Source organism: Callithrix jacchus, chromosome 12 (genome assembly GCF_049354715.1).
Source record: "Callithrix jacchus isolate 240 chromosome 12, calJac240_pri, whole genome shotgun sequence".
In the NCBI taxonomy this organism is placed as follows: domain Eukaryota; kingdom Metazoa; phylum Chordata; class Mammalia; order Primates; family Cebidae; genus Callithrix; species Callithrix jacchus.
Window position 1 is genome coordinate 90,709,816 of NC_133513.1, and position 27,467 is coordinate 90,737,282.

General features: G+C 51.5%; 1 protein-coding gene across 4 annotated transcripts in view; it reads right to left on the reverse strand.

The window, feature by feature from the left end:
• Window positions 1–27,467, reverse strand: part of CRTAC1 (cartilage acidic protein 1) — a 161,034-nt gene that overhangs the window by 27,337 nt on the left and 106,230 nt on the right. For all 4 annotated transcript variants that reach the window (XM_035268685.3, XM_035268688.3, XM_035268687.3 and 1 more), the window contains exons 5-11: window positions 24,459–24,615; window positions 14,917–15,051; window positions 11,254–11,399; window positions 8,046–8,182; window positions 4,317–4,399; window positions 3,307–3,407; window positions 2,669–2,837 (exon numbers count right to left, since the gene is read on the reverse strand). In XM_035268685.3, coding sequence (XP_035124576.1) covers window positions 2,669–2,837; window positions 3,307–3,407; window positions 4,317–4,399; window positions 8,046–8,182; window positions 11,254–11,399; window positions 14,917–15,051; window positions 24,459–24,615 — 928 coding nt within the window. The remainder of the gene's footprint in view (window positions 1–2,668; window positions 2,838–3,306; window positions 3,408–4,316; window positions 4,400–8,045; window positions 8,183–11,253; window positions 11,400–14,916; window positions 15,052–24,458; window positions 24,616–27,467) is intronic.

The window sequence follows — 27,467 nt, forward strand, 5'->3', positions numbered from 1 at the left end:
GTTTTCTGACCTATAAAACCTGGGTTATGATACCCGATTCTTCAAGTTGTAAGAATCAAACCAAGTGACTTAGGCAAACCACTCAGCCCAGTGCCTGGCACATACTACTTGCTTGATAAGTATTGGCTACTGCTACTTTGCAAGACAGGACTATATTTAAAAGGTGTCCTGTGCCTTTAGGGCCAGCTTAGCACATAGCCGCCTTAGGAGTGACAAACACTCCAACCTCAGGCTGACTTATCCAGGGTGAAATAGCCCAAGAAAATGATCATATAACCAGGGCCTGGGTCCCCTAAATATTTATTGCTTCTTTTTCAGGCTACACATAAACATTATGTGTTCCCTATAAAAACTGGAGTGCACACACACACACAACAAAACATGGAAGAAAATAAAAATCATGTGCTCAAGGGAGCCTGGGTTTGAATCCCAGCTCTGCCATTTAAGTACCATGTGACCTTGGCAGGTTTCTTAATTGTTCTGATCTTCAGTTTTCCCATGAGTAACATGCGGATAATATTGCTCATCTCACAAGGTAGTCATGAGGATTAAATGGAGTAATAAGAGTGAAGTGCTTGGCGCTGCGTCTGGAAGAAGTGAGTTACTAATCCAGCCACTCATACAGAATCGCTGTGCTCACTTTTTGCATTTCCTTTCAGTTTTCTTTCTGCTCATATGATGTGTGTATAATATTAACATTTGTATTTATTAATTTGAGACCATAGTGTCTATTCCTTTTATATTAAAATGATATCACCTCACCAGGTGCAAACACCTGGGGAAGGTGTCTGATTTGAAACCTGGGAATGAGTGGAGCTCAGTGAAGCCCTTCCTGACTCAGTGCTTTCTGAACTACGGCGTTTTAGTGAAGCCGCTCTGGGATCCCCGACTCCTGCCACATTTCCCAATGTTTTTTCCATCATTGTAATCCCCTCACCCTGCCAGAAAACTCTTTAGACTTTTTCCCCGATTCCCCCCATACATTTATTTTAAAATGTTGTATTTTAAAATAATTATAGATTCATAGGAAGTTGCAAAGATAGTACAGAGAGCTCCTCTGTGCCCTTCACCCAGTTTCACCCCACGTTTGCAGCTTGCATACCCGGGGAGACACCCTGGCATGAGGCATGTGTATCATTCTGTGTCATTCTAACACATGTGTAGATCCGAGCAGCCTCCACAACCAAGGCGCAGAACTGTCTCATCACCACCAAGATCCCCTCAGGCTGCCCTTGAGAGTCCCACTTGCTCCTCTCCCTTCCACCATCTCTAAGCCCTGCCAGCTGTCTATCTGTTTTCCATCTCTATCATTTTGTCATTTCAAGAATGTTATGTAAACAGAATCTACGGTACATGACCTTTGGAGATGAGCTTTTTCTCCCTTCTTCTCACTCATCATAGAGCCCTGGAGATCCACCCAACTGTTGCACGTATCAATAGTTTATACTTCTCATAGCTGAATAATATTCCATGGAAAGGCTGTATCGCAGTTGCTTGAACTATTAACACCCAGGTTGTTTCCAGTTCTGGGCTATTAAATATAAAGATACTATGAACGAATGGAAAGGTTTTTCTGTGGATGTAAGTTTTTATTTCTGGGATAAATGGCTTGGGACATGATAGCTGGGTCATAGAGTAGTAGTTGTTTGCTTAGGTTTGTTTTGTTTTCTTAAAATAAGCCATTTTACATTTCCACCAGCGATTTATGAGAGATCCAGTTTCTCTGATCTCTAGAAGCTACCTGGATCCTTGCCGGCATTTGGGATTGCTGCTATTTTTAATTTTTGTTCTAATAGGTGTGTAGTGATAGTGACATTAATGCCATAGGTATACTGTATATGTGTTTATGTGCTATATGTATGTTGATGCTTTTTTTATTTTTTGAGACAGAGTTTCACTCACTCCAGCTTAGGCTGGTGCCATCACAGCTTACTGTAGCCTCTACCTTCCTGGGCTCAGGTGATCCTCCCGCCTCAGCCTGCCAAGTAGCTAGGACTACAGACATGCACCACCACACCTGGCTATGTTTTTTGTACTTTTGGTAGAGATGAGGTTTTGCCATATTGCCCAGGATGGTTTTGAACTCTTGAGCTCAAGGGATCCACCTGCCTCAGCCTCCCAGAGCGTTAGGATTATAGGCATGAGCCACTGCACCCGGCGCCTGATGTTTTTGCATATATAAAAAACATAGGATTTTGTTGTTTCCCCCACCCCTGCCAAGAACTCACTCTTTCCCCTTTGGGGTGACTTCACTCCCGTTGAGAATGCATGGCTTCCCAAGCCTTCTGTTCAAGACTGAACCAGCTCCCAAGAGGCCAGGGAAACAGCTGGTTTGGACACGTTTGGTGCAGACCAGCATTTGAACAAGGTTACAGCCTTGAACAAATGGAGGATTAAACACTCTGACCCCAAGGTGAACTAATTCCACAGAGGCACTGGGGTGGGGACTCCTGCAAGTGAGACGCATGAAAATCTAACCAGCTCTTCCCACTTGCCTCTCCTTGAGCTCAGGCTCGTCTCAGAGCAGGGCTTGTCCCTAGTAGCTGGTGTCCACCATGGCTGTCGCAGTAGAGCGGTACCCAAGAATGCTCAGGATGTGAATCCCGGATCAGTCAGCATCCTGCTGTCCTGATAACAGCTCACCATCCCCCACCAGACTCCGACTCACCCAGGCCAAAGTGTGCCACGGGCTCCATCTCGCACAGGTAGCCTGAGCCCCCGTCGATGATCCTCAGGTGGGCCCCGCTCTTCTTGGTGTAGAGCACGACCTTAGCCCCCCTGGCAAAGGCCCCAAACCGGGTGCGTGGCACCACTCGCAGCCAGTTGTTGTTGAAGCCCTGCAGGGAGGGAGAGAGGCAGACACAGAGTGGGCATCAGCCTGGTGGGTGGGAAGAGCAGGGAGCCAGGGAGGACAGGAGCGGGAGAGGAGGAAGAAGGAGGTAGAGAAGAAAGCGGGCAGGGTAAAAGAAAGAGGAAGCTAGGCAAGAAAAATGAATGAAGCAAAGACAGATTGGCTGAATGACGGAGAGGCACGGCAGACAAAGGAGACGAAATCCAAGGGCCTCAGGGCACAGGGTTTGGCAGAGAAATGAGAGTGGAAGGCAGAGAGGCAAGGGCTTCTCCGGAGGTGGCCCTTCCTGAGCTTTCCTGTGCTGCTTGGAATTTACCTCCTTCCTTCTCCAGGGCCCGGGAATGCCATTACCCGCCATGCTGGCCAAGGCAGCACCCAGCGCTTTGCCCTCACCAACCCGAGGTACCCGAGAGCACACTGGGCTGGGATCTGTGGCTCCTGAGGTCCGAGCGCACCTGATTGCCTCGGAAGACGGACAGCGGCTGAGCCATGGACTCTCCGTGGGACAAGATGAGGTCCAGCATCCCGTCTCCGTCGAAATCGGTCACCACACCCCCTACAAACAAGGCAGATTTCACCTCTGGCCATCATCCTGGAGACCCACAGAGGGGAGGGGCTCCCAGCCAAGTGCAGTATCCACAGCCCTGGGAGTGGGAGCCAGAGAAAGCACAGCACCGGGACAGGAAGGCTGGGCTTGGCACCCATCTCTTCTCCTTCCTAACAGCCGCCCCATGATAGGACTCAGGTGACAGACATTTCCTTCCTTCACCTGGTCTTTGCAGGGAGAGGGTGCCTGCAAATTACTCAGACCAAATGCACTTCTTTCTGGTCTTTCTATTATGGTTTGAATAATACACATCTGTTATATTTGCACAGATATTTTTGTCAATTTATCAAGTGTTTGCATATATAAAGGCCCCTTTTAGTCTTCATTATAACCCAAAGATGTGAAGAGGACAGATATAATCATCCCAGTTTTATGGATGTGGAGAACAAGACCCAGAAGGTAGTGTTGATTTTCCAAGACCACAAAGTGAGGCAGTGGCAGAGCTGGGTTTTGGGACTCCTGTCCCAGTGCTCTGACAACAAGCTGAGTGCCAAGAGGGGTGGGGTCAAATGGGAAGATCCTCCTCCTAAAAGCAGAAGGGGTCACTCCTCTCCTTTCCGTCCCCACACGGCAAAGCCAGAGAGGCTCCTGCCCACAGACCCACAGATTACCATTCCCCCGCCCCCATCAGCCCGGGATTGGGGTAGTGGCCCATCCTCTCCTTTGCTTCCTGCCTGGCAGTCCCCAGGGTTCCCCTATCTTCACTCTCACCACTGCTCTTGAATCTCAGCCCTCAGTGTGGCAGGGACAGGAGAGGCTTTGCCATGAAACTGGCTGCCTCGTCCCTCCTGCACTCACCCCAGGGCATGAACAGCGCTAAGGGGACAATGCAGGCCAGATGCCCCAGATGCCCCTCACCTGTGCCCCGGCCCTCAGGCTCCAAGGCATCGCCGGGATTGAGCTCCTCGATGAGGGGGTCTCCATGCTCCCTGCGGATGACGCTGCAGGAGAGGAGACAGGCTTGCTCTGTCAGGGTCTCAGAGGCCCCCTGGACCTAAAGGCCCACCTGACTCATTCTGTCCACTGAGCAACCCCAGGTCCCCATGAGCATGGGCTGTCACCTGGCTGCCCAGGGAGCCACTCTCTGCTCCCAGACCCAGCCTACACCCTGCCTGTTCCCTGCCTGGGTTTTAATTCACATTGGTAAATATTGATTTTCCCTTCTCTAATGGATGAATTATAGGCAGCCTGGGGAAGGGCAGTTGATGGATGGAGAAGGGGCAGGGACACAACTACCTTCAGCCGACCTTCCTTGTCCTTCAAGTGGCCCCTGGGTTTCCTAGTTCTGGATGCGATGCTACCTGGGGTTTAACCCCACTCAGTGCTACCTCCTGGTCCTCCATGCCCTCCTGGACCATCCTGCTGGAAGCATTCCCTCTTTCTTCATGGCCTTTATCATTTTCTGCCTGTGTTAAAGCTCTGTATGAATGCATCTGATCTCCCCTGTTAGAATGTGAGCTCTCCGTAGGCTGGGACCTTGCATTATTCATCTTTGCATCTCTTGCAGCATCTAACACAGTGCTTGGCTCTCAAGAAGCTCCAAGCACATGTCTGCAGGATACAAAGGTGCATTCCAGGGCCAAAGAGAGGAAAGGGGTCCCTTTGGGTGGCAGGGGTTCTGTCTGTTTTGAACTTTGAATCTTGATGTTATTTGTTTCAGAAACGTCTGCTTAAAAAGTCCTGCTTTTTCTCTACACTCAGCTGATGATGGCGGTGAGCTTTCCTCTAGAATTTTTCTCACCTGGTATATTCTCACAGCCTTGGGTGCTCTGCCCTAGATGTGTGGGCAGTGATGGGAAGGCAGGCTGTAAGGAGGAATTGGCATCACACTTCCTACCACAATGTAGGTTGCACGTGAGAAACACCAGAGGGCTGTGATACTGCCACAGCTTCAGGAGGGAGTCGGGGTCCCCTGAGATGGAGGCTTTGGTGGCTGGGTGGCAGAGAGAACTGGCAGATGCCCCATGCAGTGGGCTTGGGAGTCAGCGTGCATGGGTGTGATGCCCAATGAACACATTCTTAGGCAGCAACTATTATGTGCCAGGCCTTGCACGAGGTACGGTGCGTGGCAGAAAGGAGGGAGCTCAGAGTCTGTGTTAACAGGAACCGCCGTGCAGAGGCCTGAAGGCCCAGGGAGAGGGGGGATGTGGGCAGTGCGGAGTTGGGAAAGCTCACTCAGATTTGGGCAATCAGGGTAGGCTCCCTAGAGGAAGGGTCAGCTAAGCTGAGACCAGCACGGTGAGTGAGCATGTGTCACTCAGATGAAGAGGGAGAATTGGGGGCTAGAGGGAGTGGGCAGCCTGAGGGTGAGGCCTGCCACAGCCCAGAACTGAAGGAAGCTTGCTGTGCCTAGTGCTTAGATGTAGACAGGGAAGTAGAGAGTGATGAGGCTGGAGATGCAGCCGGGCCACATGGGTCGTGTCAAAGAGTTTGGACTTCATTCCAAGGCAACGGGGAGCTTCTAGAGGGTCTTTGGAGGGAAAGGGGTGTGGCCAGACTTGCATTTTCAATGGTTCACTCTGCAGGACTAGAGACAAGGAGACCAGCTAGAGGAGGTGCAGGAATCTCTGTGGGAGACCAGGAGTGGTGTCATGGTGGAGAGTAAGAGCAGATCGGAGGCATGGCTAGATGCGAAAGGCGGTGACCCTGCACACCGCCGTTGGCCTAGGAGAGTCCCTGTTCATGCCTTTTTGCCTCTGTGATTCTCTTTCTTTTTCCTTTTTTTGCTGTGATTATTAGGAAGGCTCCCTTTCATTCTCATTAAGTGACTGTTTGGGTGATGAGTTCCCTGGATGCTGCAGGTATCATTAAAAGACGTGCGGACTCAAGCATACTGAGGCTTTGTGTCCCCACAGTGCCTGGCATGTTCCTGGAGAGCACCAGGGCCAAGGAGCCCACGATGCCTGTTCAGTGACAAGTGAAAAGCCCCTGCGGTGTGGGACAGTTGGGGGTTAAACTTCCAGAGCTGCCAGCTGAGTGCCATTCCCAGCTGCAGCTCCTCTCACTCTCCTCTCTGCTGTGTGCTCAGGACCCAGCCATCTGCCACGGGGACTTGGGGCACAGCCACGTACCTGGGAAGTGGCTTCTGCTGCTGCTACGTGGAAGCAAACACATAACCCTCTGGGCAGCCACGTGGTGACTTGCTCTGTCCACTGACAGCCCTGGGCCAGCCTGCCTTGTCCTCCCTCCTGGCCGTAGGGCATGCTGGGAGGTTTGAAGCAGGCCGGATGGGTAGGCAGATAGGGGAGGTACCTAGGTTCTTGGGCCACAGAGACAGGAGCACTAGATTCCTCAGTGCTCAGTGTTCAGTCCTCGTCCTCCCGGCAAGTGACACTTTATTAGCCAGAGAAGGAAAGCAGTGTCTCTGTTAACTAGCAATTGATCTTCTGCAATTAATCTGGAAGTTGTGAATAAGCTTTTTCCAAGGCACCTAATTAGTAAATCTAGTGCCTTCGGGGGGTGATTACATCCAGCCAGGATTGATGCTTTGTTAATAATTATATTTTAAAACACGCTTAGTCACACTCATGCCTTTTATTATAAATAGGTGGGCCCTCCTGGGAGATGGGATGGGGTCTTGGGGGGCAGAGCAGGTGATCTAGCCCATGTCCTGGATCCAAGGCCCTGGCCCACCCTCATTTCCCCACCTGGTCCTGAGCCCCATTGACCAGGAACAGGGCCAGGAACAGGGACATCTCAGGCCACATGCCTTTCCAGGACTCCACCTATCTAGGACTCATGGGGAGACCCTGAGCTCAGTTCCCCAACAGTGGTTCTCAACCTTCAGTGTGGTGAGAATCACCTGGTGCCTGCTGCACCTCTTAAAATACAGATTCCTGGGCCTCACCCCCTGAGATTCTGAATCAGGAGATGTGGGGCAGGTCCCAGGATTCCGTACTTTAAACACTGGGTGATTCTGAAGCCGATGGTCTCTGGACGTCCCCTTGGAGAAATACTGCCACAGCAAATCCAGCCCTTCCTCCCTAGACACACTGCTGGGAGGCCTGCAGTTTCCCTCCATTTCTGAAACTCTTTTCCTTGTCCACCAGGGACACTTGTCATCCAGAATTTCCCAAAGGATGTTTTGCACAACACCAATCTCCACAGAAAAATCTGTGAAAGAAGTGCCCTGTGATGAGACCTATTCAGAATACTCCATCCATCTTTGGGAAAGTTAAACTATTCATGGTCGAGTTAAAGGCACTGAGAAGTCCTGCAGTAAAACCTTTATCTTTGTTAACCCAGGTTAAGCAAACAGATTGGACCCTGCAGCCCCTTTTCATGGTTGTGTGGCTTTGTATCTTGTGGAGCTTGGGTTCTGGGTACACTTTGGGCCCCATTCCTTGCCTTTTCCCTGCAATAGCAGAGGCCAGCTCCTTGCCCAGGCTTCACCCTGCATTCCCACAGCCTCTTGCCCAGTCCTTGTCCTTCTCTCCTTTCTGTTTCTTCATCAGGGGACCTGTCTTCACTTTAGCCGGACTCCCTGGCCCTGGTAACCCTCCCCTTCTGATTCTTAAACCTTCTCCCTGACTGTCCCTCCCATCAGCTGTCCAGGCGAAGGGCCACGACCCAGGATGGAGTGTCTACCGGAAGAGGCGGTTGGCCGAGGAGCTGCGGTAAGCGATGTTGTTGAAGAAGATCTCTAGCTCCTGGTCATTGTCAAAGTCGGCGGTCAGGACTGTGCGGACAGGGGAGGGCATGGAGAACTTGGGCGAGGCGATGTCCTGGAGGAAACAAGGCTGGGGGTCAGCAGCAGGAGAGTGGCTCAGGCAGGAAGCCAGCTCTCCCCTATGGAGTGTGGGGGCAGTTGAAAATAGGAGACAGCCCCACCCAACAGCTCCTCTCCTGCCTCTCCAAAAGGATCTGGGGGCTGCCTTTAGGACGACACAGACCTGAGGCTGCTTATAGGAGAAGAAGGAGTGAAGAATAACAGTCATGACAGATACCAGCGAAGCGCTTACCAGCTCCCTAGTCTGGATCACACATGTCCATCCCTCCTGTCCGTGCCTCCTGTCCGCCCCTCCTGTCTGTTGCTCCTGTCCGTCCCTCCTGTCCGTCCCTCCCGCCCGTCCCTCCTGTCTGTCCCTCCTACCTGTACCTCCTGTCTGTCCCTCCTGTCCATCCCTCGAGGCAGTACAGACATTAGCATTCCCATTTGACAGGTGGGGTAACTGAGTCCTGGGGCAGGAGGGGAACTTCGATGTCACAGGTACTGAGTGGGGCTGAGGCCAGGACTTGATTCTGGATGCAGTGCTCTTTCTCCTATGCATCCTTCCTCCTCTGTGCTGAGTCAGAAGCTGGGTGGGCACCGGAAATCACTGTGCATCTAAATCCAGACTCCACCACTGACTAGCTGTGTGATCTCAGGCCAGTGACTAACCCCTCAGTTCTCACCTTCCCCATCAGTAATGTGGGAATAGTAATAGCTGCCTGGGTTGTGAGGATTGCATGTAAAATGCCTGGCACAGAATGGGCATGAGACAGTTCACTGGCAGCCTGTCCTGCCTCACCTGCTACCAGCCTCAGGGAAGGTGAAAGAGGTTACCTGTGGCTGTGGATTTGGCTGCCTCTACGACTTTATGTTGTTTCTTGGGAGCCTTTTTATTTTTATTTTTTTTCAGACATTTGCTTTGAGGAGGTTGCAGTATCAGCTACATCTGTCCAGGACTCATGGGGAGATCCCAGGCCCAGCTGGGACTCCAAAGTGCTGGAGGGCCTTGGACCAGGCAAAGGGTGCCGGGTGTGATTTTGCCTCTGAAATAGAAGGAGAGCTGGGAAGGGCAACCTTCTATTTCTGAGTGTAATATCCTCACCGTAGGCTGGTTTTTACCTTAAAGACCTTGAGGGCCTGTCCAAGTCCCAGGGCCCACATGGAGAGGGCTGAGATAGGCACACGTGGTGTCTCTGGGAGTCTCCTCTGCCCCAGGCTCGGCCCCACCCTCAGCCTCCTGCTGCAGGCCCCCTCTGGCGGCCAAAGGGATGAGCGGGCTGGGTCAATGGGCAAGCTGCCTGCTCTGGGAAGGCCAGGGAAGGAGGTTGTCTCCATCAGAGCAGTAATGAGGTTGAATAAGCCCGGCCAGTTGGTCAGGGTGAGCAGGGCCTTAAGAGCCAGGGAGCAAAAAGACCTCAGGATCTCTAGCCATTATGATTCTATTGATCCTGTAAAAATGGAAACCTCCCATAGCCCCCTTGGGATTGTCCCATTCGATGCCTGCGCTTCCGAGATAATGTATGTTAAGCTTAGCACAGTTCCTGACACAGGGAAGGCACTTGATGAATGAGGCGTTTATTATTATTATTATTGCTCCTGAGAGCTCTGGGGAGGGGTCATTGGTCGGAGGAGTTAACAGGGTTCCTGGCAGCATTTGGGGCTGGATGATTCTTTGTTGTGGGGCTGCTCTGTGCACTGCAGGGCGTTCAGCACTGTCCCTGGGCTCTGCATACTAGATGCCAGGAGCACTCCCTTCCCCAGCTGTGACAAACCTAAATGTCCCCAGACATTGTTAAACGTCCTGGGGGAGGGCAGCAAGATCATCCCTGTTGAGAATCTGGGAGAGAACAAGAGCAGAATAAAGATGGAAATTATCCAAGATCCCAGGACCAGCTGCCCTGGGCTCAGGGCACGACTCCCCCTATCCAGAGAGCCTGAGTCTCAACCCTACCGGGTCCCTTAGCAGCGGGGAGTGGCTGGCCTGAGTGTCCCAAGGTGGCTGCCTACAGGGAAGGGACCCAGTAGGGTTGGCATCTCCTTTGTCACACAGACACGAGGTCCCTGGGGACTTCCCTGGGACCATCAAGCCTCAGGTAAACCCTGGAACTTTCCCATTTCCTTGGGTTTTTTTTGGCAGATATAAGTACCTGCAGAGCAGTTCTGGGTCCCTGAGATCAGCTTCAACCAGCCCATGCCCTCTGTTGTCCTCCCTGAGAAAGTTCCAAACCCATGACCCTCAGGCTGGTGGCACCTCCATCACTGTCACAAACAGCCCTTTTGAAGAATTCTTGGCATCAGTCTATCAACAGCTCAGGGAGAGGGCACAGAGAGGGCTCTGAGGCCACCTTGCCTGCCATCTGCTGTTTGTCTTCAGGGGCAGCTGTTGGGAACTCTGTGGCTTCAATCTTCCATTCTCTCTACCACTTTGCCCTTGGTCTAAACATCAGTCTGAAAAGGTCTGAAAAGCTTAGCCTGGGCTTTTGCGGAACATGCAGGGAACATCATCCTATATCCTCTGCGCACTCTCCACACTCACCCTGATCTATTTTCCAGGAGCCACCAGGAAAAGTGGCCTGGATTCAGAGAGTGCAGCCCATCTCCCAGGGCTCTGGCCCACCTCAGAGGCTGCTCTACCACCTCTGCTGACCCGGCTCGTCCTACTCTGGGCTCCAGAGCTCTTACAGCTGCCTGGCTGTAGTCCCTCATCCCTTGGTGTCACCTTCCTTGTGACACCAACACTACCCTGGACCCGGAGAGCCCTGCTCAGCCTGGTGGGAGGAGCGGGGCAGCTTTGATGGCATGCCAGGGCGCCCCTGCAGTGCTGTGGGAAGGAGTGAGTGAGAAGCTCCTTCTTTTCTTTTGAGACAGAGTCTCGCTCGGTGGCCCAGGCTGGAGTGCAGTAGTGTGATCTCAGCTCACTGCAACCTCCGCCTCCCAGGTTCAAGATTCTTGCGCCTCAGCTACTGAGTAGCTGGGATCATAGGCATGCACCGCCACACCTAGCTATCTTTGTATTTTTAAGAGACAGGGTTTTGCCATGTTGGCCAGGCTGGCCTTGAACTCCTGGGGTAGGCCCCTTCTTACCCGAAAGCGGACCTTCCCGTGGGCGCTCATCTGCAGGTAGAGGCGGTGGGGGCCATTCCAGTTGCCATAGACAATGTCCACTTTGCCATCGCGGTTGAAGTCAGCCAGGGCGACGCCTCGCCCGTGCTGGTGGGGGTCATCCACACCTGGGGAGGAGAGGCAAGAACTCTCAGGGTGACATCCCCACACGCTCCACAAACACTCACCCTACTCTAGCTCTGTGACACGAAACTAGGGAGGGTGACTCTTGTCTTGTTCCTACTGTGCCAGGAGTAGATGTGGAGACACAGCTGGTCTCAGAAGCTCTCAATAGGGGCAGGAGGTGAAACAGTCATGTGGTTGCAGAGAAAACCCGAGACTTGTGTTCAAGCTGTGTTTGCCCAGCATGCGTATTATTTTTACCCTGTTTGAGGGCGGCATGGATGGGAGGAGGGAGACTGGGGGAAATTCTGGAGGACCAAAGGCTCTTCCTGGCCACCCCTAACTGGGAGACGTTAAGCTGATCATGCCACTCTTTTGCTAAAATCTCTTAGTGGCCCTCCCATTGTCTTGGGGAAAGTTCTCATTCCTGCTTGGGGAGCACAAGGCTCTGCCTGACCATGGTCTTGTCTGCCTTATCTGGTCTCGATTTGGTCCCACTCTCCCCATCTTTCCAGCTCCTGGGCCTTTGCTTAATCTGGTCTCTCTACCTGGGATGCGTTCCCTCTGGCTCTCGGTTACCCAGTTACTGGTTATTCTGCTCTCAGCCACAATATCACCTCCTCCTGGAAGCCCTCCCTGACCACCCATCTTGCCCTCCCTGTCAATCTCCCACCTCGTCTTGCCCACCCTGTCAATCTCCCTGACAGCCTCCTATTCTTCTCTAATATGCTGGTCACAATGTGCAGTTATGTTCCTTTGTGGTTTACTTGTTAGGGTCCGGCTTTCCCACTAGCCCTGACATTCCATGAGGTCAGGACTCTCTTCTTGGTTCACCTGGGTACACGCAGCGTCTATCTCAGGGCCTGTGGTTGCCTGGTATTTTTCAGTAAATACTTGCTGAATGAGTGAACAGACATAAATAACATGACAGAAGGCAAACCGGGGACGTGGGTGACAGCAGAGGAAATACTATAGCCATGACAGAGAAGCCCACAGCATGCCTGGTGAAATCTGGAAAGTGAAGTCTCTGTGCCCAATGCCATCTGCTTATACCATCCACTGAGTGGGTCCTGGGGTATGGGAGAGGGCAGCTTAGGCCACAGTGATGGCCTGACCTCATAGCTGCCCACTGGCCAGAGCAAAGCTGAGAGACAGAGGTGAATGTGACTCTAAGCACCCACCCACATTGACTCTTTCAGAGGACAAACATTTGTGGGTGGTCAGGCCCTCTGGGATGGCAGGCAACAGGACAATGTAATTGGCAGTGGGGATCAGAGACCCCAGGGCACAGGGAGCTCTTGCCAGAAGGCAGGATGGTCCCCCTGAGAACCTTGGAGGCTAAGCATCCTCCCGGGGGAGGTAACGAGCTGGGGGAGGTGTGGGGAGAAGAGGCAGTGATACCCGGGCCTGAGAAAGTGGGTTTGCAGAGGACTAGGGGCAGCTACCAATTCCTAGGATTAATACTCCATTAATTCTCTGCCAAACTTCCTGGCCCAAATGTCGGTGGCCTTCTGCATTGGCCCATTTCTCTCCTATCTATGAGGCACCTTGACAAGGAGCTGGTTCCTTTTCACGGGAATAATCGGTGCCAGGCTGCATTTCACAGTAGCATCTGTTTGGGTGATGAATGCCCTCTTGACATGTCTTGTTAAACCCCTGCAATCATTCTGACTTTCAATTACGGGCCTAGCACCTTGCCTCTCCCCTCCTGCCTGATATCTTCTCCCACTCCAACTTGTTCACTCACCTCTGCTTCCATCTCTTTAACACCTTATCAAATCCTCCTGGTTTTCTCCACTATCCCCTCCCCTTTGCTTTATAATTTTTCAGCAATGAGAAAATTTGCTGCCAGAGGATAGCACTAGGAGGCGTGAGCCAGGTGAGAGGACAGGCCAGGGGAGCCCAAATTCTGCCTTGCCAGAGAAGGGCAAGAGGTAAGGCAAGGTTGGGGCTGAAGGGCAAAAAGCTGGGGATGGGTGTGTGTTCAGTAAGTCCCCACAGTGAAGCTCCTGGGCAGAAAGCTGGGGTGGCAGATATTCTCAAGTACAAGAGAGTGGACTGGCACATGTGCAGGGATTCGATGCCAACTGCCAGCACCAGAGCTAGCAGGACCTGAATCTATATGTCTAGAGCCCACTCACCACTCCGGGAGGCCAGAGCTCTCCCCATGCCTCCAAGAAGGAGGTGAGATCAAACCTCCCATTCATTGGCAAGGTGGGAGAAAATGGTCGGGGGGTACATGGGATGTAATAATACATCTGAAAACTTGCAAGAAGTGTCCACTCTGTCATTCAGCAGAATTTACTGGGTGGCCACTGGATGCCAAGCCTTGTGTCAAGAATGAATAGAACTGTGACCCAGTCCTTGTAAAGCTCATAGACAAACCATGACGGCAACGTGGAGCCTGAGTGAGCTGTGCACGCAGAGGTAGCACAAGGTGGAAGGGCCGGGCTCTGCCAGGTGGCACAGGGAGTCAGGAAGGTCTCTGCAGAGGTGATATTTGAGGTGAATGATGAAGGCTAAACAGACGTTCTGCAGGTTGAGCAGCAGGAGGGCAGGTGCAAAGGCCCTGAGGTGGGTGGGGGATGAGCACAGAGGAAGGAGGAGGAGCAGAGCTGGGAGCCTGGGGCATTATTTTGTGTGGGTTTTATCCTGCTTCTTCTTAGAGTAGGATATTCTTGTCTATGGCTGTTTCTTTTTCCTTTTCCTTTTTTTTTTTTTTAAAACAGAGTTTCACTCTGTCACCCAGGCTAGGGTGCAGTGGCGCCATCTCGGCTCACTGCAACCTGTGCCTCCCAGGTTCAAGCGATTCTCCTGCCTCAGCCTCTTGAGTGGCTGGGATCACCGGCATGCCCCACCATACCCATCTAATTTTTTTTTTTTTTTTTGTATTTTTAGTAGAGATGGGATTTCTACTAAAATCTGTTTTAGCCAGGATGGTCTCGATCTCCTGATCTCGTGATCCACCTGCCTCGGCCTCGCAAAGTGCCAGGATTACAGGCATGAATCACCACGCCCGGCTGCCTACATCTGTTTCTAGAATGTCAGTACCTTCTCTGTGTGTGGGGTGGCCCGAGCCTTATTCAAGTCAGCATCCTGGGTTCCCAGTGCCAACCTGACACATAGCAGGGGCTTCACGAATGCTCAATGTATTGATCTGAACATTGAAGATAAATGTGGGAAGGGGCCAACGTGGGGAGAGGCATCTTGGAGGATAGGTTGATGCTGAGAGACACAAGTAGGACATGGAGGGTCGCAGGCAATCCCAGCTGCTGGAAGATGACAATGGGCAGGAGTTCCAGACCCCTCTCCCCAGCAGCAAACACTCCCTGTGGCCTGAGCCATGAGAGATGGGGAATAAGAAACGACAAGCAGTGTTTCTCCAAGGGGTGCAGATCATGATGTGCCCGGCTCTCCCTGCAGCCAGAAGGGACCATGCTGGAGGGGGTGGGGCAGTCTGGAGTGCCCTGTGGATCTGGGATGAGGGGTCAGGGTGCACAGGGCATGGCTGCCTCTACTCACCAGCACTGGCTGCAGCATCCACAAAGGTGCCATCGCCCCGGTTGTGGAAAAGGAAGTTAGGCCCATTCTCGTTGTCGCAGAAGATATCCGAGGCACTGCTGCTGAGTATGGGGCCCACGCTGACGCCTCGGCCCCCTGGGAGAAGACATGGTCCCACAGTGAGTGGCAGAAGCAAACCCCAGGCCCACCTGGAGGACGGGGCTGCCCCCGAGGCCTGTCGGGAACTGCAGCGGAAGCTCCGCAGAGGAGCCAGGGGGGATTCTGCTTCCCGTGCTTTCCTGAGCCTAAATCTGGGCCCATGGTCTCCATGAACCTGTGTGGAAGGTGACAACACTGATGAAGAGGGAAGGAAGGAGCTCCACCAGGCACAGGGACCCCACACAGAGGCCAGCGCATGCCTTCCCCTTCTAAGAGAAGTGGCTGAACAATCATCTTAATTTCTAAACCCACAATAATCCTAAACCCAGCTCTAAGCTTACCATTGTGATCAAGTCACAGATCCCCCGACAGCCTCCCGAGTCCCACTTTGAGTCAAACATGCAAACATGTGTTGGCCAAGACCAACGTCCCAGCTTTAAGAACCTATAGGAATAGGTCCCTAGCTATAGGTACAAGGATGCTTACTTTGCTTTGTTTGACGTTAAACAATTATGCCCATCGACAGTGAACGGGTTGAAAGGATTACGGAGCATCCATATGACAAACCATTCTGCAGTAAAAAGACTGCATAGATCCATATGGATTGACTTGGAGGAGTGCCTGTGATATATGGTTGGAAGAATCAGCAATTCACCAAGTAATGGCATTGTGTGATCCTGCTTTTATTTTTAAAAATAGGAAAACACATGCTATTCTGAATATACATGTTTGTGCAGGCTTATTCGGTTTGGAGAAAAGTGGGAAAGGCCACACCCCAAGCTGTGAACACTGGCTGCCTTCCTTGATGGGGCAGGATTTGGGGAGGGAAAGAGAAACGATAGTTGGCCTTTTTCCTTTGAATGTCTTTGTAGTGTTCGACTTGTTGCAACAAGAATTGCTTCTGTAGTTTGAAAGGAAGAAATCCAATAAAGTATATATGTTTTTTAAAAATGAAAGAAATCAAGCCAGTTCCACATTGGGCTTTGAAGTTTCTAAGATCGGATTTGAGCTGTTCACGTCAAGAAGTCTAAACTTAATATGTCCTGAACAAACTACCTCCACTCAGTGGGTTTCAAATGAAGGATCTCTGTTTGCCAGGCCCCAACCTCCAGCTCCCAGGAACACAAATCTACCCTGAGAAATCCTTCCCCCAGCGACACACTCAAACGCTGGAAGAACTGTGCAGAAAATGATCCAATCAGGATCAAGATGTGGATTCTAGCCCCAGCCTGGCTTCTAACAAGCTCTGTCACCTGGGCAATTTACATTACCCTTGAGACTCAGTTTCCTCACTTGTAAAATGGGGAGAGTCTGACCTGCCTCTTCTACTTTGGGGTTTTGGGAGGACCAAATGAGGTGAGATGCACCTGTCAGAATGACCATTATCAAAAATATAAAAGAGCACATGTGTTGGCGAGGATGTGGAGAAGCGGGTACCCTTGTATACTGTTGGTGGGAATGTGAATTAGTACAGACATTGTAAAAACCAGTATAAGGCTCCTTAAAAATTTTAAAATAGAACCACCATATGATCCAACAATCCCACTACTGGGTATATATATCTAAAGGAAATGAGATCAGTGTGTTGAAGAGATATCTGCACTTGCAGGTTCACTGCAGCATTATTCACAATAGCCAAGATAGGGAGTGAAGATACGAAGTGTCCGTCAACGGATGAATGAAGAAAGGAAACGTGATATATATACATAACAGAGTATTACTCAGCCTTAAAGAAGAAAGTCCTGTCGTTTGTGACAACATGGATGAACCTGGAGGACATTATGCTAAGGGAAATAAGCCAGGCACGGAGAGGCAAATACCACATGATCTCACTTATATGTGGAATCTAAAAAAGTTGAACTCATAGAAGCAGAGAGCACACTGGTGTTTATCAGGGGCTAGGGGTAGGGATGTTAAGGAAATGTCGGCCAAAGGATACAACACTTCAGTTTAACAGGAAGAGTAAGTTCGGGGATCCATTGTACAATGCGGCGACTTAAGAATCACGATATTCTTGAACTTGCTAAGAGAGTAGATTTTAAGTGCTGTTGCCACAAAAAAAGTATATGAGGTAATGCATATGCTGATTAGCTCGATTTAGCCATTCCACAATGTCTACGTTATTTCAAAACATAATGTTGTACAATGAGCTATATGAAAGGGCTCTGTGGACACTGCCACCTTCCTGCTCAGAGTCAGGTCTGAGAAGCAGCTGCAGGAGTGGTACCTGGGAGCTTGCTAGAATTGCAGAACCTCAGGCCCCTCATGGAATCAGAAGCTGCATTCTAACAAGACCCCTGGGTGGTTTATGTGCACATTAAAGTTTGAAAAGTACTGCTCTAAAGGGTTGTTTACTGTAATAAGAAGAGTTATCAGAGCACTCCAGAAAAACTTGATATTTAAAAACATAAAGGAAAGCTCAGGTAGACCTGTGTAAAGGGCCAGGCCTCCCTCACCCCCATCCACCTCTGGATAGGGCAAAGGTTTCCCCAAAGTGACCGTGCTTATTTGAGACAGGGGTTCTCTTGATCTCTAGTTGGGCTCCCATCCTGAGAGGTGCCCCCAGGGGAAATCATGGGGCCTTTTCCACCCATGCAAATGGATCCTGCCCACCAGAGCTGGCATTTGGGGCCAGGGAGATGGGGTGGGACAATGGCATTGCCACTCTTATTGTGTTCATAGTTAACACATTCTGGGCTGGATGCCTCCAAGATAACCTCACTAGCTGCCAAAGAGCGCCCAAGCCACGTGAAAATTCACATCACTCCTCTGGAATGTCCTCCAAGACGCAGCATCCACTCTTCATGATGGGAGCTATGGAGTGGTGTGGGTAGCTTTGAGTCCTGTCCTAAAGCCAGCAGGAAAGGGTGTGGGGTCACAACCTGGGCACCACCTCTGCCCATTAAAAGAGGTGCCACTAAGTGGCTGCTGGCAGCTGTCCTTGCCCTGGTCTTACCAGACTCCAGCCCCGGAGCAGGCTTCTGTGAGAAACCCTTGGCCCTGCCCGGGCCTCCTGAAATTCCAGGTGGGACTCAGGGACTTGCCTCCATGCAGCTCCATCCTTCTTCCTCCACTTCCACATCCCCCAATTTCCTCTCTGCCTCTGGCTCCCAAGCTGTGACACATTCCCTTCATTTTCTACAAAGCAGGTTATTTCCCTTTTGGACAAATTTCTAAATCTTTCTAATTAACTAATTGGGTTGGGTTGAAGCCTTGTACCATTTGTAACCTGTAATTACTAGAAAATTGCCATGGTAACCACACTACTAATTAGCCACAATTTATTGCCATGGCAACCGGACCATAACAGAGATGTTACCCACACCTCCTTCTCAGCAAGTTGGCTGCACAGTTGGGGAGCAGGTGAGTCAACAGTCAGGGAGCTGGCCTCCTGGGCGCCAGCCCCAGCAGCTTTACAGTGGCAGCCCAACTAGGGGCTGAGGCGGGGCAGCCAGGTACCCGCACCCCTCACTGATGCCCCAGGAAAATGACTCCCAGGTTGATAGGCAAGTTTTCAAACCAACAGAATCCACCTATCATTATGTAGGCTGCCATGCCAACATCCTGCCAGGCCACTGTCAAAGGCCACTTATTCAGCAAATAAGTGGTCTTTATATATAATACCACTTATAAGACATTCAGAAATGTCTTCTACCAGGACCTTCCCCTCCTCTCCTCCCTCCTTTGTCACACCCTCCCTCTCCTCCATCTCTTGAGGTTTAGCACTCACCAAATGCGATTGCCCAGGGGGCACCCAAGGCTAACATCTTTATTTAGCCTTGGAGAATGATGTTCTAACAGTGAGTTTACTCCACCTTGCATCAATTAATTCTTTTATAATTCGAGGCCAGCACATTCTCTTGGCGCTGGAGAGGCAATGCTGGTAGTGGGAGAGACCACAGGACTGGGGGTCAGACAGTCCAAGTTTGAGCTGTGTGACCTTGTGCTCATCACTGAAACTTCCTGGGATTCTGTTTTCTCAGCTATAACATAAGAGTGATAAACATAATGGCTCCTTCTCAGGGCTGTCATAAATATTAAGTGAGCTGGTTTTTGGAAGGTGCCTTGGAAAATGTCAGGTGCCACATAGTCATTAGCTGGGACTATTTACCACCTGCTGGGTGAATAATATCTCTTTATTTTTCCCAGCACTTTCAAGCTTCAAAGACCTCCTTGTTCTGCTGTTGGGGTGTGACTGCTCCTCCCTGCCCATCCCTGCTGAAGGCTCTGCTCACTCTGCCCACCAGGCTGGGTAGGGGGTGGAGTTAGTGGGGAAAATGGCCCTTCCGGGTCCCCGTTTCCTCCAGCCACATTCCAGCACTCTGATGATCTGCTCATTGGACCCAACCCCCATAGGGCAGCCTTGGTTATCCTCAAGAACCATCGCTCTACCTCTGAGCCCTGGCATGCTGGCAATTGCAGACCCAAACACAAGTCGGGTGCAGGCAATCCATCTCTCAGACTGCACCCAGGCCAGCCCTCAGGGACTAGGGTGCGAGGCAGGGAAAGGTGGTGGGGAGGGAGGTATGCCTGCAACTGAACTTCTCCTAGCTGTGGGTCTGAGGACCCAGGATGAGGCAGCATAAGAACTCATGGTGCTAAGGTAAAGCCTATAGGTTCCTGCCTGGCCCCTGCAGGATGGTGGGAAGTATGCTCTCCAGGCCTCAGTTTCCTTCCTGTAGAGTGGGTGGGAATTGGGATCTCCAAGACCGCTTCTATCTATCTTCACTTTGCAATGAACACATCCTCAGGGTGGACACAGGATAGGCGTGCTGGGGGCCGGTCCCTGTGCCCATCTAGACTCTGCATCCTCTGTATCAGCGAAGACTCTGAAGTGAGCCCCCTCAGCCAGGGAACCTGGCCATCTGCTGAGACCTTCATAGAAGCAGGATTCTGGTAGATGCCATGATTTGCAGGCTGCCACGAGCATCCAAAATATTGTTAATGAGTAGGGTAGAGATGCTGCAAATGTGGTGCAAGAATGGGCAGTGTGTGTGTGTGTGTGTGTGTGTGTGGTATGTATGCATGTGCACACATGCTGGAGAATGGGGTGTGAGGACGAAGTGCAGGATGGAAACAGGGTCTCTTACCCTAAATTTCCTAAAAAATTATAAGACAAGATAACTGTGTGGGTGCTGGGGTTGCCACTTCCAAGCCTCTGGGGGCCTTCAGAGGCTGGGCAGGACTCGACTGCTCTGTGTGGAGGGTATTAGACAAGGACAACCTACCCTCATCCTTCCTGACCTGTCTCTGCAGAATGTTAAGGCAAGGGGAGGGGCAGGTCAGGAAGACAGGCCCCATCATTTGTTCCCTCTGGACAGAGGGGTATTTGCACTGGCAAAACCTAGGGGTGTAGCCTGGGGGTGTAACCCAGAGTGGTTAGCCACAAGCTTGACATTTCTTCAAAATCTCTTGCGTTAGCTGAGAAAAATGCATACATTTCGATACTATAACATATCTGTTTTAAAGAAACAATGTTCCCCCCTGCTGATACTCATCAAATGCCTCTGCCACCCCAGGGAAATGGTCTCTGTGTGTCCTGGGCTTTGGGTACCCCATCAAGCCTGTGCTGCACTCCCTGGGGGCCCTGGGCCCTGGCTGGGGAGCCTGTCACTCCAGCCCTACCTGGTCCCTGGCTGTCAGATCTGGCTTCACTCCCAACGAAAGGCCGGCGCCTGCCTGGGAAGCTAGGAGGCTCCCTGGCCCCCACTCTATGGCCCCTGGTTGAGCTCGCTGGTGAGGATCTGCCAGAAGGCCTCAGCTGGGCTTTAGGCATCTCTGTCACCTCCAATAATGACTTCCTATAAATCAGGTCTGCCCTCTGCTTTGTTCTACACCGCTCCCAGCCAACAGCAAAACTCCCCACCCGACATCATAAATCCACCTTCATTTTCTTTCCGAATTTCTTTTAGGGCTTCTTTAATCACCACCTTGCAGCCTGGACAGATGCTGCCTCAAAGGGTGAGGCCAAAATGCAGAGTTCCTGGGGAGGAGGCGAGCCTGGGGGAGGCAGGGCAGTCAGCAAGGAAAGCAGAGAGTTGAACTCCTGCGGGGATGGGGGTAAAGATGCTGCTGGCCATGTTCAGGATGGGAAGTTTGGGGGGACACACAGAGAATGTTCCCCAGGCAGGGGCCGGGCCTGCTCCTCTTGTACATCCCCCTGTGCCTTGCACAGTGCTCTCTGCACCCAGGAGATGCCCAGCAGAGGGCCCTGGCATAACTCTGGTGGAGCCTTAGAGCGGGAGGTATTGGAATTTGCTATACTCTGTGGGCACTGCCCATGTGCCAGGCCATGTGCCCGTCATGTCCCATGTGCGCCTCCTTTCATTCTCACAACACTCCTATTTTGAAGGTAAGAGGCTGAGGCTGGGAGAAGTTAATAGTTCGTCCACTGCTGCCTAGACTGGAATGCACCAGGGAGGCTGGACCTGCACCTGCAGCCTGGCTCCAGACCCTGTCCCCTCACCCGCTAGCTCACTGCCCTTGGAGAAGCTGAGGGGCATGCCCAAGGTCACTGGGCCCTGGGCCGCAGAGGCAGTGCAGGACTCTCGCCTCCCACCCTCCCCTCCTCTAGTTCCATCTGGTTCCATGCCAGGCCCTTGGCCATGGCCAGAAGCCAGTTCCCAGGATTCCCAGGCAGGAAAGCTCTGGGCACTGTCCTGCCTCCAAGAGGCCTCAAGCAGCGGAGGAAGTTGGGGCTCAGGATTCTCAGGGGACCAGGGGATGCAGAACTGGCCTTCCTACTACCTCAGTGTCTCTCACAATCTCTCACTCCGTCACCCTCCCAGGGCTCTCCAGTCCCCCGAGAGCCGGCATGATGGCCACTAGATGGCACTGTGACCCAGAGGAGCAGCTGCGGCTACAGGAATTCATAGTGTTTGGAGAGGAGGCCTCCCCTCCCCCTCCCATAGAGCCGAGGGCTGGTGCCTGGGTAGCACCTTTGCCTGGCCTGCCCTGGGGTGGCTGGACCTCCTCCGCTGTCCTGAACACCCAGCCAGGCAGCTGCTTCAGCCACAGCCACCTGGGTGGGGCTGCCTCAAGTCCTGGTGCCAGCCTGGGGCTGTCATCCAGTGGGTGTGGACCTCCCCTCACAGCCCCTCCCATCTTGCAGGCTGGCAGGATTCTCAAGCAGGAGGCCGTCAGAAAGGTCAGCCGGTGGTGGCAGTTTAGGCCTCAGGAGAAGATGAGGCTCTAACTGCTCGACTCTACAAACCTCCTGTATGACCTTGGGGGAGTCCCTTCTCCTCCTTGGATCTCAGTGTGTTCTTTGTAAAATGGGAGGTTCTCCCAGGTTGTACAGGCGTCCAGCAGGCAGGTGCTGTGTGGCTTGGCTCCAGGGACCTCCCAGCTCCCTGAGTGCACATCTGGACACGGCCTGCCCTCCCCCTGCTCAGGGCCCCGCCCCTCCTGCCTGCTTCCCTCACTGCCTCTCAGGTCCCCTGGCACTGGAGTGGTGCTGAGCACTGGCCACGCTCCCAGAGCCTCAGCCATCAGGCTGGGCTCAGCATGGTGGCCCTTACATGTGGGGTCCATTCCTGGGGCTCATGGGGGAACTCTGGGCTAGTTTTCCAGTCAGATGTCCAAGTGTCATTAGCTGAGTGACAAAGGGGGCTGCAGGGTAGTGTTGGGGGGCTTGGCGGGCAGGGAAAGGGTGGGCTGGGGAAGGCGGGCAGACAGATTAGTAACATGGTGGGCCAAATAGGTTCTTGTCAGCCAAATGGCTTTTGGAAGTCTGCAAAGCTGCTCGAACGTGTCCTCTGGGCACGCCAGCTGCCCCAGCCTCCCTCTGTTCTTCCACCAAAGCTGCTGCTGCTTCCGTGAACCGCCCGTCCTTCCAGCCCAGCCGGCACAGTTGGCTGCTGCTTCCATCCCCACCGTGCTCCTCAGCTGCCTCCTCTGGGTCTCTTCCTTCCCCCTCCTCATTTCCGTGCCAGCTCAGCCAGCATGAACAATGCCCCCTTCGTGCTCAAATCCAGCCGAAACCTCTGAATCCTTTATTCAGCGTCTAGCCTGCTTTCCCAGTCCTTGCCTCCTTCCACCTCGTCATTTTCAAGTGCTTCATTCCCCCAGTGCACCCCCTTCCCTTGCAAGACCAAGGCATTTAATTGCCAAGCCAGCCCAGTGCACAGAACCAGGAACTATTCAGAAAAATTGACTGTACAAATCTAGGCTGAATCGCCTGCATGTTTATTCCTTTTCCCAGGAAACATGGTTTATTACTGACACAGCCTGTCCCTGGTCCCTTCATGTGTGGAGCTCTCAGGCACTTAGGTGGGGGCTTGAACTGTGCTAACTATTTTATTGTCCAGTCATTTGTTGGACAAACTTTGTCAGACAGGTCAACATTAATCTCTCCCTTTCACTAGGGTGGAAGGTGGTTAGAAAAAGGCTTGATAATCTCAGGAGAGGCAGTGACAACCCTTTCTGGGCTTGAGATGATGCCACCAGCCAAATGTCTGGAGGCAGGGGGATGCCCCAAAGGACCTCTCAAGCATCCTTCCAGCCCCAGGATTCAGACTGAGGCAGGCTGCCACGATGGAAGCCTCTGCTGCACACGCTGGGATGGATATATCAGGAAGGCTGACCAGCAAGAGGATCTCTCTGTGGGAAGTGCAGGTTGGGTATGCGTGTGGCTGAAGTTCACATCACAAGTTGTTGTGTACAGCTCTGGCTTCCTGATTTTTGGCACCCTAAACAGGAACTGGATTGCTCTGCCATCAGCAGTCTATTGGCAGATTATCAGAGTTTAGTCAGCAGCCGTGCTGGAATTAGAAAAACAGCCTTCCCTAGAAAGATCTCCCTGTCAGAGACTCTGACAATAGGTCCCCCATCCAGAAAGATGAGGGGGGAGCATGCCTTCAAAAAAAAAAAGTGCGGGAGAAGGTTTTGGAAGAAGAACACAATTCTTTGAGCTCAGTTATCTGAGACGGGACCCAGCTGAAGCTTAGGGATTTAGCACTCAATTCCTGGCTGCTTATGTGTAAGTAAATAATTTCATCTGTGATTTGGCAATAAAGAATGCTTTAAATCTCGGCTTTTGTGATTTGTCAGTTTTCTCCTACAGAACCTGCTCACCCATCATTGAGGTTACCAGAGGGAATGGGGCAAGAGGTTCCAGGGAGAAAATAATGTGGTGTTCTCACATCCCACTTTCCAGCAAGCCAGATGTCCCCTCTTGGGTACCCCAAAACTCATCTGCCAGACATCTCACCAACCCCTGGAGAGGCAGCGTGGGAGATGCCTTCTGTGGGTGGTTGGATGGAACAGAGTCTTTATCTCCCTTCCCCAGGGACATCAGGCCACCCTCTCCTTGTGGTCTCTGATGAATTAGACTCAGCCTTGCAGGGCCCTGGACCCCAGCCCCAGCCCCTCCAGCACACCACCTCCCACGCCGCTCCACATACCTGTATATTTGCTGACGCCAGCCTCAGCAGCCACATCTCTGAGTGCCAGAATGCCCCGGGAGAGGTCACTGGCCTCAGGGTCCATTTCAATGAGGGCATCAGGGCCCACATTACCATAGGCATAATTGGCAATGTAGATGGAGTAGCGTCCAGAGCCCTGAGGAAGAAGGGAAGGAGGTGGTGAGCAGGCCCTTCTTGGCTCATCCCAGAAACCACCACTCCCCCACCGCAGGTAGGACCATAGCTCTTTCACGGGGTTGGGTTCTTCTCCCCAGGTCTGTTGTGAATGGCCTTTCAGGCTGTGTGTGGCACACTTCCAGAGGGGCTTTTCACAAAGGCTACCATGTGAATGACACTCCCGGGAGTCATACAGCAAAGCAGCTTGCTTCTCCTTCCATCCTGTTGCAGAAGAACACATCCCTCCCTCTCCCCCACAACCACCTTTTTATAGACAATTTTCTAATGTGCCTCCCTCCAGCTGAGCTCTCTCTAGCTGCCAGCCAGGGTAGCTGCTCAATAAATATTTGCTGATTGATTGATCTACCAATTCCCATTATTCTCAGTCTCTCTCTCCCATTCAAGCTCACTCCAGCCAAGATGACAAGCAAATTCCTGAGCCATCTCCCTCTCCCTGTTCCCACCCCATGCTTCTTCATTCCCCTATTTTGGTAGCACAAGAGGCACAGATTTTCAGAGGTCCTACCTCCCTCTTCCACTCCCTTATTTCCCCTGTATTACCAGAAAGAAAGATTATATCACTTCTATTTCTTTAATACTGTCTCAAAGATTCGCTTTTTCCCTTGCATCCAGGAGCAGCCCTGGGCACCAGCTCCTCTGTGTGAGAGTTATTCTCTTCTCTAGTCCAAAACACTGCTGATGAAAGACTCTTCTCTTCTGCCTGTTATTATAATGGTGCTATTTCTTCAACGGATGACTTCTTCCCAAGAGATGCACACACTTTCTAAATCAGTTTCCTGGCTTTTCTCTTATCCTTTTCATCACTTCCCTCCAATTAATCAGATGGTAAATATTTCTTAAGCTCCAACTATGTGCAACGTGCCGTGTTACAAATATACTTAAGACAAAGTCCCTGTCCGCGGGTTGCTTATAATCTAGTTTGAAAGGCAAGCCGTACACCTAAAGGACGCAAGGGAAACTCTTGAGCTCAAAGTGACAAGATTGGTGGTCCTCTTTCCTTGCTTCAATTTCTCATCCATTGGCACCACAGGCACAATCCTTGTTCCACCTAACTGGTCAGCGACTGTATATCTTTGTGGATTTTTTTTTTTGTGTTTTTGTTTGTTTATTTGGGTCTTGCTCTGTTGCCTCAGCTGTAGTGCAGTGGTGCAATCTCGGCTCCCTGCAGCCTCCACCTCCTGGGCTCAAGCAGTTCTCCTGCCTCAGCCTTCCGAGTAGCTGAGATTATAGATCCATGCCACCACGACTGGCTAATGTTTGTATTTGTTAGTAAAGACGGGGTTTCACCATATTGGTCAGGCTGGTCTCAAACTCCTGACCTCAAGTGATCCACCCACCTCGGCCTCCCAAAGTGTTGGGATTACAGGCATGAGCCATTGTGCTTGACCAATCTTCAAAGGGATCATTTTCTTTGAGGAAGCTGATTAAGAGCCACATGAGTCTGTCTGAGGCCAAGGAGGGAGCTTAGAGTTTCCTGTTAGAGTCTCCTGAGTGACACAGATGTATCAACAATGATACAAGCATATGGCAGAGAGTATGTGCCGGATTTCCTGCATGCATAGCCGAGGAGCTCCTCACCCAGAGGAAGTGCACCTACCTATGGGAAGTTCAGAAAAGCTTTTCTAAGAGGAGTCTCAGGCGAATTGGAGGGAAAAGAACCTTCCAGGTCTCTACCAAACTAGACTATGAGAAAGAGGATGTATGTAGGGAAACTACAGCGGTGAGTTCAGTGTTGCTGGAATGTAGAATGCAAGGCAGCAAGTGTCAAGGGATGAAGCCGGAGAAGGTGGTAAGTTTGTTCCCTACAGATTGCTCTATTCCTTCTCTTTTGCTTGTCTGAGTCTTTATGCTGCTACCTGGGAATCTGTGCCTTACAAATCTTGCTATTCTAAGTGGTCCCTACATCAGTGGTGTTGGTGACCTCTGGGATCATGTTTGAAGTATAGGCTCTCAGAACGCCCCACCCAGACCTGCTGAATCAGAATCTGCATTGTAGCAAGACTGCCATGTGATTCCTGTGCAAAACTGGAGTTTGAGATGCACTCCTTTACAATACTGCTTTTTTTTTTTTCTCTGAAACCCAGGCTCACTGTAGCTCCAATCTGGGCTCAAGCAATCCTCACACCCCAGCCTCCTAAGTAGGTGGGACTACAGGGGTGAGCCACCGTGCCTGGCCTTTTTTTTTTCTTTTCTTTTCTTTTTTTATTTTGTAGAGACAGAGTCTCCCTATGTTGCTGAGGATGCTCTTGAACCCCTAGTGTCTCCATGTATCCTCCCGATTTGGACGCCCAAAGTGCTGGTCACGGGTTTGAGCCACCACACCTGGCCTAACACAGCTTCTTGAATAGAGGAGAACTTTGAGAGATTCACAGCCACCCCAGGCTGTGCAGAATGACTAGATGAAGAGTGAATGAAGGGGCCAAAGAGGAAAGTGCACCATCACACACCGTTCCCAACCTACCAGCTGACGGCAGTTTCATCAATAAATGTACAATAAATTCAATGGACTGAAATTCACTCTACTAGAAATTAGAGTATTTACAAAATTCAGTAATGCCTAGTTCCTTACTTTGATTTATTGGGGCAACTGATAAACACTGACGTGTTACAGTTGTAGAAGACTGCAGAAATTCACATGTGAACTTGACCACGTTAATTCTGGGAGGGTGAGAGATTCTAAGGGAAGGAAGATGTTTCTGCACCTTTGGGGCCAATGCAGTGGTTCCCACACTTTAGCCTACAATAGAATCACCTGGGGGACTCATTAAAACACATTTAAAAAAAAAATATCTGGCCCAATCCCCTGAGTTT